General features: G+C 41.8%; 1 protein-coding gene across 1 annotated transcript in view; it reads left to right on the forward strand.

Annotated features, from left to right (window-relative positions):
• The window catches only part of NNT (nicotinamide nucleotide transhydrogenase), a 112,128-nt gene that overhangs the window by 52,264 nt on the left and 45,624 nt on the right, over nt 1-14,240 (forward strand). Inside the window, exons 10-16 of the mRNA XM_004608415.2 lie at nt 1,509-1,662; nt 5,284-5,445; nt 6,642-6,752; nt 7,636-7,781; nt 9,585-9,780; nt 12,238-12,471; nt 13,501-13,661. Coding sequence (XP_004608472.2) covers nt 1,509-1,662; nt 5,284-5,445; nt 6,642-6,752; nt 7,636-7,781; nt 9,585-9,780; nt 12,238-12,471; nt 13,501-13,661 — 1,164 coding nt within the window. The remainder of the gene's footprint in view (nt 1-1,508; nt 1,663-5,283; nt 5,446-6,641; nt 6,753-7,635; nt 7,782-9,584; nt 9,781-12,237; nt 12,472-13,500; nt 13,662-14,240) is intronic.

Consider the following 14,240-nt stretch of genomic DNA (forward strand, 5'->3'; position numbering starts at 1 on the left):
AAGAGATCTGTGCCGTTCTGCGTTTTCAGTATAAATTTCTGATACTAGGAAAATCTTCTATTTTTTCTGTAGTGCTTGGGGGGACCATGCAGTGTGGGAGATCAAGCCCAGGGCCCCCCTGAACAAAGCATGTGCTTCAACCCTTTGAGAAATCTCCTTGGCTTTAGAAATTGTATTTTGCAATTGAGAGATAGTTGAATCAAAATACTGATATATAGGGTTTCAAAATCAAGAACAACATAGAGAAAAATAGTGCAGATTTATATACATAGATGACTCACCTAAAATATAAAAGAAAAGTAAGCAAAATAAAAAGCCTGAATTGAAAATAAATGTAAAAATGACACATTTCCCATGCCCATCTGTTTTTAATATAATGTTTTGAGGTTCTTTTATTTATTTATTTACTTTTTTGGGTCACACTTGGTGATGCTCAGGGGTTACTCCTGGCTCTGCAATCAGAAATTACTCCTGGTGTTGCTTGGGGGGGCCATATGGGATGCCGAGGATTGAACCCAGGTCGGCTACTTGCAGGGCAAATGCCCTATCCACTGGACTATCACTCAGATTCCTGTTTTTGTTTTGTTTTTTGGGGGGTTGCACACCCAGCAGTGCTCAGGATCTAGTCTGTTCTCAGGGATCACTTTTAGTTCCGGGCTCAGGGACCGTATAGGCATACGGGGTTGCTGGGGCTTGCAACTCTGTTGGCCGCATGCAAAGCAAGCACCTTTCCTGCTCTTCTGTCTCTCCAACTCCCTTCCTCCTTCTGCTTTTAAGGATTTGCTCTGTATTCTTCCATGTATAGTCTGAACACTTGGAAATCATTTATTTATGTAACAAATACATTTTTATAAACCTGGTATGTGTATACATAAAATAAGTTGTAAATTCTGTGAATTTATATAATTTTTTTTAAACCGCCCTCCATGGGACTTATGTTCTGTATATACCAATGGCTCTCTATTATTTGGATGGGGAAGGTTTGCACCACGGCAGGGACTACTCCTGATTCAGTACTTCAGGTACAGGGGGTTGCTCCCATGGTGCTCAGGGGTCCGTGAGGTACCAAGGATTGAACCTGTGCTCTTACATGCAGAGCCTGTGCTCCACCTACTGTGCTCCCTCTCTGATATTAGTGGGGAGTTTGTATGCTGTTTGTTTTTAGACCATACCCAGTTGTGCTCAGGGCCTCCTCCTGGCTCTGCGCTTAGACATCACTCCTGGTGGGGCTCTGGGAACCATATGGAGTACTGGGGATTGAATGTCGGGCTATGTGCAAAGCAAGCCCCGGACCCTCTGTGTTATCTCTTTGACTCCAGCAAGTATTTCTTAAAAATAGCAATCTAGACCTCTAAACCTTCCATTCCCAAGACACATGGCAATGGTTTTGGACATTTATCAAGTTACTTTTTAAAAAGAGCACCTTTTTTTTTTTTTTTAAACACTAGAGGTACCAGTGTTTTTCATGCCAGATTAAAAGAAAATGCTGTTTTTCTGACTTTTATTAGAATGGTGAAGTGATTTTTCCTGCTCCCACACCGAAAAATATTCCTCAAGTTGCCCCAGGAAAACCCAAGTCAGTGGCTGAATTGGAAGCCGAGAAAGCAGCTGCAGTGACCCCTTTCCGGAAGACGATGGCAACAGCTTCCGCATATACGGCAGGTAAAGTTCTCGTTTATTAGGATTCAGTCATGATTCACCTGTTAGTACTCAAAATTAGTAAACGGAAGGCCGTTTTGGTAGGCGTGATTTTTCATAAACTTGTTATTTGTTACTTGTTTCATCTCTGTGAATTGGAGACTGTATTGATTACCTACCTGGGTGATATAGGCTTTGTGCTAATACTGGAAAGTATGTATGTATACATATATATATATGTATCTATATATATATAAATAAGCACTGTCATCCCATTGTACATCCATTTGTTCGAGTGGGCACCAGTAACATCTCCATTGTGAGACTTGTTACGTTTTTGGCATATCGAATACGCCACGGGGAGCTTGCCAGGCTCTGCACTGCGGGTGGGATACTCTCAGTATCTCGCTGGGCTCTCCGAGAGGGACGGAGGAATTAAATCCAGGTGGGCCACGTGCAAGGCAAACGCCCTACCCGCTGTACTATCGCTCTAGTCCCTATGTGTGTATATATATATGTATATGCATATGCATATGCATATGTATATGTATACGTATATGTATGGTGTGTGTGTGTGTGAGTGTGTGAATAGTGATGCAGTCAGGTAACACTTTTCCTTCTACAAAAAATATTTTAGATATAAATGTTATTTTTATACACACCAGTATATTCAGTAGTGATTGAGTTGGTGTTATATATTTTGGTTATGTATTTTGGCAAGGCTTATAAAACCATAAGTTGGGAACCCAACTGTGTTGTAAGAAGAAACACTATATTTTTATAGCCTCTGAACATTTGATTAACATTCTAAGTTATTTACTCGGCAAAATAATTTAATTAAAATTTTCTGTCTTATTTTTTAAGTAAGTTCTTTGTTTTTAAATTGATCTTCATGAAAATCCTAAAGACCTATTGTAAAATGAAATATTATTCTGGCCATGAATTATTAGTGTCTTAAATATGAGTATTTGATTTTAAATTGGTTTCTCTCTCATAGAATGAATTTTAAATGTTTAGGGCCAAGACAACAAAAACTCAAAAGCAAACTCTAAAGAATTAAGGGGCAGCACCATCCACACAGATTTCTTGTAGCCTCAGCATTCTCCAAATTCCCCTGTGAGTCCAGATGTTTTAAAGCTAACTGTGTAACTCTCCTTGAATAAAGAGCAAGTCTCAGCAAAAAGACTGAAAAAGTCTCTCGTTCTGAACATTGTGAAGAGATGGGACAGTGTCCCTACTTGCACTTATTAAAAAAAAAAGAAAAGAAACCAGATTATTGTTTTGTGCTCAGAGACTATTATCAGTAGGGTTGTAAATTTCCATTTCTCTGAGATTCCTAAGAATCTCAAAGCCAGAAAGGGGTTTAGAGCTAGGGCCTGAGGTGTCACTCGGGCCTTTATGGTGCTGGGAACCACCAGGGCCATCCCAGTGGTCCTGTGGGACCACCGGGGCCACAGCTGACGATATACTCAGGGGACCATATGTTGCTGGGGGTCACACTAGGGTTGAATCTCCTCAATCTCTCTCCAGGTTTCTTTTGGATTTGTTACATCAGAATTTCTTGTAGTTTAATAGACGGTGGCACTTTCAAGAATAAAAGGATGACTGTATACAACATTGGACTTTTATGTTTTAAGAATATACATACTCGCACATGTATACGTGTGTGTATGTGGTGGGGGGGCATCTTGTGGTGCTCAGTGGCTATTCCTGGCTCTGCTCAGGAGTCACCTGGTGGGGTTGCTTAGGGGACTATATATATATATATATATATATATATATATATATATATATATATATGTTGCTGGAGATTTGAACCAGGCTGCAGCAGCATCACAGCTCCATGCAAAGCAAGTGCTTTATCCCCTGCACTGTCTCTTCATCCCTCAAATAAATATGTTTTTGCATGTGTATGTGTTAAGAATCTATTTCAGTAGCTTTCTACAAAGAATGATTTGTCCTCAAACATTGTCCCCAGGAGCTCGGATCATCTGTCCTCACAGCAGGGCAGAGTATTACCAGGCATTGCCCCTGGTCCCTGAACACTTCTGTTGAAGCTCCAAGATATTTAAGGAATGTGATTTGCTTTTTTCCTTCCATTCTTTGCTTTTCTCCTTTTTTTTTCTAAAAAAAAATTACACAGGCTATAGACTAGCATGTTTTATACTATATTAAGACAACTGCTAGTTTCCTAAATAGCTGACAAAATATTTAAATCTTTGATACCTGTCTGAGATGCCCAACATAGTGTGTGGAATATCATGATAAATTCAGTGCATCTTGACCTACATGGTCATAATAATTAGCTACAGTAATTAGCATTTAGTGAGTGCTAGGAATTGTCATGCTAAATACCTCACATGCCTTAGCTCATTTATTCCTTGTAAGAAATCGGTGACATGGTCATGTTATTGTTTTCTATTTCCAGATGGGAACAGAGAGGGTAGTTCCTATTGCAGATGAGGGCACTCTAGCACAGAGAGGTTAACTACCTGAGATCACCCAGCTAGCATGCAGCAGCGCCAGGATTTGAGTGAAGCAGTCTGACTTAAGAGAAGAGATTCTTAACCCCAGCCCTGTATGGCTTGTCTGATGTTAAAACTGGAGTGAAAGAACAAAGATCTATCGAACTCTTACAGCAGAGGCTTAACCAAGCTGTGTGTTGGGATCCTGGAAGTCTTGTATATGGGTTGGAAAATAGAAATTAAAACTAGAGATTTAGAGAATGGTTTAAAGTGTCGATTCCTAGATACTCCAAGGGTGCCCATTTGTAAAGAAAAAGTTCATAGCAGGAGGTTTGAATTCCAGCACCCTGGTCCCGTGCCATCCCATCTGTCCTGACCACTAGGTAACCCTTCCTCTCATACTGCAGAAAAGCCGGCTGCATGTTTGCCCTTAGGAGAGCCGATAATTAAAGATGTATGTTCTGAGCTGCTTGCTTGTATTCTCCACATTTTTAATTTAATTTCATATTTTTTCCCCCTTTTTCTTTGTAAAGTCCTGTTTGCTGACTTGGTGTTGAGGCCGGACTGATGTCATGGCCAGCAGTCCAGTCCAGATTCAGGAGCAATTGCAAAATCTTGGTCCCGGGTGGGTGGAAGGCATATGTTTTGGGGAGGCGCTGGAGTGAATGAAAACCTTCCTCCTCTTTTAAAATCCCTCTTTCTTAGCCAACTTTGAGAGTGGCAGGAAATTGGCCTCCCGAAAGTCCTGTCTTAACAACAGTTGTGTCTTGCTCAAGTAGAAAATGATTTGGTCGATCCTCGCTAGGCCTATAATTCTGGACCCAGAACAGTTTTGCAAACACATGTGACATTGTCAGTGAAAGTTAAGACAGGGAAGAGGACAAACTCCACAGAGGAAAATGTGCAGTTTGTTATTAAGGTGACTCATACGTTTTACAGATCTTGACAGTTTATTTCACTGTCAGGGGGCGAGGTCAGGAAGGTGAGTTCTGTTCACAGTCCCTTTAACCTCCTCCCTCCCCTCCTCTGGGCCCCAATCCTGTGAAAGGTCCACTTGCCCTTGGCAAGGAGCTGGATTTAGAAGCATCGTCTATCCCATGCGTTTGTGTGGATGTGTGTGTGCTTTGAACCGGCCTGAGAGAGTTGAACGTCAACCCGTACTCTCCCTGTCTGCCTCTAGGTCTCGCCGGAGTGTTGGGTTTGGGCATTGTGGCCCCCAACTTGGCTTTTTCCCAGATGGTGACGACTTTTGGCTTGGCGGGCATTGTGGGCTACCACACTGTCTGGGGCGTAACCCCCGCTCTCCACTCACCTCTGATGTCAGTCACTAATGCCATCTCAGGTTTGTGCCTCTCATGCTTTCCCTTGCCTTAGGATTTCGTGGACTTCCTCGACTGCAAGTGCTTTCAAAGGAAGAGTCTACAGACTGTGTTACTGTGTTTTGAATTGTGGGAGGTGGTGATTGTGGGAGGGAGGGAAGGAGAGAGAGAAGAGGGAGGGGGAGAGAGAGAGAGAGACAGACAGACAGAGACAGACAGAGGAGAGAGAGAGGGAGAAAGAGAGGGAGAGAGACAGAGACAGAGACAGAGGAGAGAGAGAGAGAGAGAGAGAGAGAGAGAGAGAGAGAGAGAGAGAGAGAGAGAGAGAGAGAGAGAGAGAGAGAGAGAGAGAAGCAGAGGGAGTGGCAGAGGGAGTGTTAGGCCTCTTGGGCGTTTCCCCTTGTAGGCAGTGTGGAGTCACTGCTATTCTTTCAGTTATCACAGCTTTGCAATAAAGCATTCCTCTGCTAGAATTTGGAAATCTGTATTTCTTGCAGTCTTCGTGGCAGTATCTCTTAGGCTCTCTTAGAACTTCTAAGATGCTAAATATTCCTAGCACAACTCACAGGCCACACGTGATGTCGGGGTGACTGAAGCTTAGGGGATGAGAAGCAGAGCTGTCTAGCATGTTAGCCATTGGCAAGAGGCCTCCCAGCGGTCATGCGGCCATCCACACAGAGGCCCAGGGGCTGTTCTCTTTGGCCTTCAGTGACAGCTCAGGTCTGACTAATGAGCTCCACATTGGGGATGGCTTTGGGGATGACCATGACTTGGAAACCTCACGGCCCTAGTGGGCATCTCTGACCACATGGCTCTGGACATCGCTGCCAGAATCTCTGTGGGAGCACTAATTCCAGGCAGTACCGTCCTCAGAACAGCCAAGAGTTACAGCTTCTGCCTCAGGAATAGTCCCTTCCAATTCAGATGCACTTTCTCCATCAGGGTCCCATTTAGGGTCCCATTTAGATCACATGCAGTGCTGTCTAGTAGCTTGACTGATGGACACCTTCTCAGGAGAACGGAGCTAGAAAGTTCAGAGGAGAACAGATTCTTATGTAGAAGAAAGACTTGTTATTTCTTTACCCGCTGCAATATTTTAGTGAGAATGGCGCAGGAGCGCTTGCTTCTTGGTGAATCTGTGCACGTGAGGTTCTTGAGCTGTGACATTGAATGGGCTCTGCCCCCATAACTATCCACCTGATTGATGCTTTCTTCCCAGGGTTGACTGCAGTTGGCGGGCTGGCGTTGATGGGCGGACATTTGTATCCTTTGACAACCTCTCAGGGCCTTGCTGCTCTGGCTACATTCATATCCTCAGTCAACATTGCAGGTACAGTGAGGGCAAGACCCCAGAGTGCTCTTTTTAATGAGACACTAGGAACAAAGATGAATCCGTGCATAGCAGACACCCCGATGTCAAGGATTGAATTATGTCTACAAAGGTGATTCACGTAGACCATAAATGGATATAAGTTTTCCTCTGAGGAAAATTAGTGATTTTTGCCTATCAGTAATTTCTAGAAACTGTTGATAAAATAACCTCCTCTCCAGTGCCCCAAAAAAATAAATAAAACGATGTCTTTTGCAAGTTAACTGGAAAGTTCTTGAATGCATAGTTTGAAACTAAGTTAACTTAGAGCTATCACCATAACATCTCCCTCTGAGAATACATTTTTTAAGATAAAATTTTAGGCTTTTGCCTTATCCTAGCCTGTGTTCGTTCCTGAAAGTGAAAGCCTAATCACTTATATGTGCAACTCATTTGATGCTATTTTGTAGTTAAAAATTCTTTAATGTAGCCAAGAAACGTGGTTTCTATCGATAAAACACTCTCCCTTCTACCATTTATTACAGAGTTTAACAGGATAGCTCTTAGAAAAAAATATTGGCCTTTGTTTTTTTGCATTCCCAAGCTGTTTGAATGGTTGTTTACTGTTAGTCATGCAGAAATAGTTGGTTCTGCACTTTGATAGCAAGTTTTATTCCTGAATATATTTACTTATCCTCCCCACCCCTTCCACAGACCTGATTTTAGTAGAATTAACTTTTTCCAAAAAATAGCGTTTACTTTTGAGGCTCTTAAAAATGTGACTTAAAATTTTGTTTACTGCTGGAAGATAAGAATATGCTTAAGATGGTAAAATTGTGGCACATTAAAAAATCATGTTGCTCAGTGAGATAATGTCCTTTTGTTTTATATGTATTTTGATAAGGTGGCTTTCTGGTGACTCAGAGAATGCTGGACATGTTCAAGCGTCCCTCTGATCCCCCTGAGTACAATTACCTCTACCTGCTCCCTGCTGGCACCTTTGTCGGAGGATATTTAGCTGCCCTCTATGGTGGTTATAACATTGAACAAGTAAGAGGCTCCTATGAAAGGTTTAATTTTTGCCTTTTTAAAATCCCGGTTAAGCACAATAGTATCACTGTCAAAATTCAGATTATTAGGCAGTATAGCAACAATTCTAGAAACATCTTGATCAAATACAACCATCCTTTTTCTTAAGAATCAGGATCTGGGGCTGCAGCGATAGCCTTGCACGTGGCTGACCCGGGTTCGATTCCCAGCATCCCATATGGTCTCCAGAGCACCACCAGGAGGAATTCCTGAGTGCACGAACCAGGAGTAACCGCTGTGCATCGCTGGGTGTGACCCAAAAGAGCAAACAAAAACAAAAACAAAAACAAAAACACACAAAGAATCAAGATCTTGGATTCTAGAGACAGATTTGCTTACTAATTAAATATGCAGACCTGTTTTTACCCTGTTTTACCATGTGTAAGAAAGATTATTAGTTTATTCTTTATGTACCTGGGTATATTGTTGTAGGGATACAGTGACATAATCAGTAAGAAATTAGAAAAATTGATGATTAAATATTATTAGTTTTCTTATCTACCCATTTTCTTCCTATCCAAATCCAGTGCATCATCTCTTTTTGTGGAGAGCGTGTTGCAAATTCATTTAAAAAAGATAATTAAAAAATGCATGTTGGGTTCAGGGAAATGGCTTAATGATAGAATAAATGACTTTCATGTGTGAGGCCCAGGGTTCTATGCCTGGCACCACACACTCAAAAAGCAGAGAATTTTAAAATTTATGTTCAAAAATGAATGCTGTATGGAAAAATAGAAATGAAGAGAATGTTGAGTTCTAAGTCTAGATATAGTTGTAGTAATCTCTCTACCTCTCTGATATCAGGAAAATTATTCTGTCTTGGTTTCTGCTGTTTTCAATAGGCAGTATTTGTTGAAAGAGCTTTTTATGTATTTATGTTTTTATTTTTTATTTTTGAGAAAAGTGGGTTAGCCCATCCCATGTCTCAGTCCAGATTTGTCACTTCCTTACCACTCAGCCTTGGAAAAAGTATGCAGCCTTTTTAAGTTCTGACATTCTCTTTATAAAATAAAATTGCCTATTTCTCCCTGGAACCATGAGACTGAGTTACTACATGCCATCTACATGAGAAAATGGATGGCAATGTCATGGAACACCAAGAATTGGCTCCCTTGTGATACTCAGATCTAGATGGTATAGCAACACTTTTGTTTTTCTTTTGGGGTCACACCTGGCGATGCACAGGGTTACTTACTCCTGGCTCTGCACTCAGGAATTACCCCTGGTGGTATTCAGCGGACCATATGGGATGCTGGGAATCGAACTCAAGGCAAACGCCCTACCCGCTGTGTTATGGCTCCAGCCCCATAACAACACTTTTTAAATGTAGTAATTTTATATACATACTGACAATCCAGCCGAAAACACTTACATGAATGGTATAATTAAAAGTAAAATGTGAAAATTATGAGACGCTACCATCCCTTGTGGACAAGAAGATACATTGACATCAAATAAGTCATTTTGGTTCTCCATTACCTGATTTTAAATGTGTCCTTAAAGAATCATGTTTGCTTAGGGCCAGAACAATAACACTGTGGGTAGGGCATTTGCCTTGCATGCGGCAGACCTGGGTCTGATTCCCAGCATCCCATATGGTCCCCTGAGCACCGCCAGGAGTGATTCCTGAGTGCATGAGCCAGGAGTAACCCCTGTGCATCGCTGGGTGTGACCCAAAAAGCAAAAAAAAAAAAAAAAAAAAAAAAATCAAGACCAGTAGCCAGGTTTTGATAATCTTTTTCTTTTGTTTTTTCTTTGGGAAAGATCATGTACCTGGGCTCGGGTCTGTGCTGCGTTGGTGCCCTGGCCGGCCTTTCCACCCAGGGAACAGCTCGTCTTGGCAATGCATTGGGCATGATTGGTGTGGCTGGAGGCCTGGCAGCCACTCTTGGAGGCTTAAAACCGTGCACCGAATTGTTAGCCCAGATGTCTGGAGTCATGGCATTGGGTGGCACTATTGGTAAGTGCTTGTGGGTTTTTGACTATATGTGAAAGACCACTTCCTCCCTCCTTCTCTCCTTCCCTCTCACCCTCCCCTCCTTCCCTTCCCTCCTACCCTTCCTCCCTTCTCTCCCTCTCTCCCTCCCTCCTTCCCTCCCTCCCTCCCTTCCTCCTTCCTTCCGCCCTTCCTTCCTTCCTTCCTTCCTCCTTCTCCCCTTCCTCCCTCCCTTACACTCCCTTCTTTTCACTCCTCCCTCCCTTTCACTTTCTCTCTTCCTCCCTCTTTTTCTCTATTTCTATCTTCTTTTCTTCCTTCCCTTATTGTGGTTCAGTGCCAGAACCCAAAGATGTGATACTGGTCAGTTCTGTGGTCTGGGGGTCATTTGGGCCACCCTTGCTGTGCTTGGGCGCCTCCAGGGTCACACCTGGTGTTTTGGGGGGCACGTCTATAAAAATGAAAGAATTAAATTGCATTAATTTTAATTGCTTTCCTAAGTATTATTTTGGTAAAAAGTGGATCACACTGTTATGATGCTCATCCAAATATAACTATATAAATGACAATGAGTAAGTATATCATATCTGTCAAGAGATTGGGCTAGAGACATTTCCTATACTCAGTTCTTTGTGTGTATGTTTTTTTTTTTTTCCAGGACTCTGTCCAGTTAGCTGAAGATTGAATGGGGAATTGGAGTTCTTACATATGCACTATAGGGAGGCTCATCTTGTTCTTATGGGTATAAATAAGAGCTGAAGATTCTGCTTTATATAGTAGCTAACTATGAGAAACACAAGTGCAGCAGAAAAACTAATGTTAGTTTTACTCAGTGGTATGCTTGGGGCTATTAAAATTTTGTGAATTTTGAAAGCCAGTTAAATATAGCCATTACTGAAATTTAAATGATAAAAAATCAGAAAGCAATCATGTTGGAAACAAAGGTAATAATGCCACTCATAACTTTTTGACTTATTAGACCTTTATATTTGTGCTCCCGAGGGGATCTGAGTTCCTTGTATATGAAGGATTACTGAACTAGTACGCATTTTTGTTCTTAAGTTTTTGGGCCATAGCTGCCATTTTTCAGGGGTAACTCTTCGCTAGCCCACTCAGAAATCACTCCTGATGGGCTAGGGGCAAAGGGGACCATATGGGATGCTGGAGATGTAACCTGGGTCTTCTGCGTACAAAGGAAATGCTCTACCTGCTGTACTCCCTCTCCTTTCTTGGAATTCTAGCACATTTCATCCCAACTCCGTATTTATTACATATGTGGGTTGGAAGCTTGAAATTGGCCATTGCAGTTGTCTATATACTTCAAAGAATTAAAAAATGCTTCAAAACTGGATTTTACTTATTTTTTTGCTGATGTTTGGACCTAAGGAATTGAGAGGGAAAAATGTTAATAATGTAGCATTAACTTAAAAGTATATATACCTTTAGCCCTTAAATTTGAATAGCACAAGAACTTAAGCAAGTATTCTTTACTACTCTCATTTATCATTTACCAGTTACAAACACTGGGTTGACCTCAGATATGAAAGTTTAGAAAAATTCAACAAACGCATGAAACTTAAGTGCATTACATATTTTATTATTATTTGAAAATTACACATTTCATATCATTAGAACTCATGTACCTACTTGAACTCTACATGATTTCATTTCAGGGAGCTGATGGTTAAATATTTACATTGCAATATTAATTTTAGACCCCTCCCATTTGTCCTTTCCCTGAAAAGCTTTGCATCCTTTCTTGATTGTCCCAAAAAAGGTACTTAGAGAAATATCCTTACACTCTTAAGTACAAGCCAGGAAAGCCTTTAGACCTGACCTTCATGAACAGTCTCCTTAATGCTCTCGAGTGCAACCCTTCAGCATCTCTCCAATTGGCACAGTTAGTCCCCAGATGCTGTATTTCCTTTCTTTTGGATTTGGCTTCTACCTAGACACTGAAAAACTGGACCTTCTTCACAGTCCAGCTGTTTCTTATGACGTCACAAATCTCGAGCACCCAGGAAATGTTCAGTAGCTTAGCATTACATGGTGTTTCTACCACAGAGATCCAACACGAACATCTCAAGAGTTAAAAAGTTCTGACTGGCCTTATGACCTGTTCCCAATAGGCCTTATCTAATTTTAGCACGTGAAGAGTAAGTGTTGACCCCTATAGAGTAGGGGTCGTGGCTCTTAATATAGTGTGGAGAGTGTAATGGGATTTAACTGGAGAGGTAAAGTGTTAGGTGGAGGGAGTAAGTGAAGGTTGTGAAGGAAGACTGTAATGCTGTGTGTTTGGATTCTTTGGAGCTGAGCTTTGGTGGAGAATACCTGCTATTTTGAAAGGATGCACTACCCTTATCTATAGTCCTTAAAGAGAATATTTAGCCTATATGAGGAAGCAGATCAGTAATTACTGGTGACAACTTTGGAAATACTTAAGCGTCCAACTTTTAATTTCTCTCTTTCATTTCCTAACAGGACTGACAATTGCCAGACGCATCCAGATCTCCGATTTACCTCAGTTAGTTGCAGCTTTCCACAGTCTAGTGGGTCTGGCAGCTATGCTCACCTGTGTGGCAGAGTACATTGTAGAGTACCCGCATTTTGCTATGGATGCAACAACAAATCTCACCAAGATTGTGGCCTACCTGGGTACTTACATTGGTGGTGTCACCTTTAGTGGGTCTCTTATTGCTTATGGAAAATTGCAGGGTAAGTGACTGAACATAACAGCGAGGCAGAGTGTTTGGGGTCCATTTGTGCAAATAGCTTCTAATAATTGCTACTTGAAAAGCATTGATACAGCATTTGGAAATAGGGTTTTTTTCCTTCTTCATTAAGACAGTGCTCCTGTATTGAACTTTACAAATCTTGTGAAACTCTGAAACGGTTTCTGCAAGCCTGTGTTTATAAGTTTGTGCAGAGAGACTGGTTGATATATAATAATATAGGTCAGAAATAGCATTGTCGTGATTCCTTGGTAGAGAGCCTGAGTAGAGTTCCCAAACGTGAACTCTACACATTTCCTGACGAGAAGTTCATGGAATACATTTGTGTGATGAGTATGCTTTGCTTATTTACAGACATAGCCACGCTTGAGGGCTCTGTCCTGGCAACTTTTGCTCTTGCAATCCTGACCGAGGAAGTGGAGGGGTTAAAAACATTCCATATAGGTTGTGTCCATGGGAAAGTGAGTCTCTATGAGGAACTAGTTTATGATTTTAAAATTTGGTTCTATTTCTCAGTAATCAAGCCATTAAAATTAAGTAGGGAACTTCCTGAAACTTAAAAATCACAAAAGCTTGCCGGACTTAAGAAACATTCCTGTCTCAGGCTTTGTATTTGCAAACAGCTCTTCTCCCTTGGGTCCAGTTGATAGAATCAGAACTGCTCGTGGACAAGGACTGTGTTTTGAAGTTTGAAGTAAATAAAACCACACTTAGCAACTATTCTGCGACAAAGAGCGCAGACGTTGTTAAGTGATCAAAGTAAAGAACAGTTCAGTCTCTTAAGTATGTGCTGTGCCTAAGAACTCCTCTTTGCTTTCATGTTTTTGGAGTCTGGCGAGATAGAGTGATACTGTCAGGATCATGTTTTGACTCTGACAACTGTCCCGATGGTTTAGGATTAAGTGGCACATACGAAAGAGTGTGAGAGTGAGGGGTTTCCTTATGTGTGTAAGGGCTTTCTGAGGACGTTTCTGAAGGGTCCAGGTTCAGCCTCCTGTGCGTTTGGTCCTAGGTGTCCTGAAATCTGCCCCTCTTCTGCTCCCTGGACGGCACCTCCTCAACGTGGGGCTGCTGGCGGCCAGCGTGGGTGGGCTGATACCATTCATGATGGACCCCAGCTTTACCACCGGGATTACCTGTCTGGGTTCGGTGTCAGCCCTGTCTGCTGTTATGGTAAGAAGTCAGAGATGGAAAGTGCATACTTTGAGATGAGGAGGGTTTTTATTAAAGTCCAACTGTATTTCTGCTGCGTCTCAGGACTTCTGATGGAGTGGAAATGTTTTCAGTGCTAGTATGGGGTCATCATTTTAGAGTCTGGAATTTTATTTTATTTTATTTATTTATTTATTTATTTTTGCTTTTTGGGTCACACCCAGCTATGCTCCGGGGTTACTCCTGGTTTTGCATTCAGGAATTACTCCTGGTGGTGCTTGGGGGACCATATGGGATGCCGGGGATCAAACCCAGGTCGACCGAGTGCAAGGCAAACGCCCTACCCGCTGTGCTATCACTCTGGCCCGAGTCTGGAATTTTAGAATCTTAAGACGTACCTTAAAATGTGCCGAGCATTTCCCCTGGATCAATGCAATGATAAACAGGAGTTTTAGAAGGTCCCATGTTTTCATTAGGTACCTAGGTAGTGGCTGTGTGACAAGCCCGCCAAAGTAGCATACTGGGGTTTGTACAGTTAAGTGTAAGGTAGACCCTACCCAGAGTGACTCTCATATTCATTGCAAACCATGACACCAATTC

Source organism: Sorex araneus, chromosome 1 (assembly GCF_027595985.1).
Source record: "Sorex araneus isolate mSorAra2 chromosome 1, mSorAra2.pri, whole genome shotgun sequence".
Lineage (NCBI taxonomy): Eukaryota > Metazoa > Chordata > Mammalia > Eulipotyphla > Soricidae > Sorex > Sorex araneus.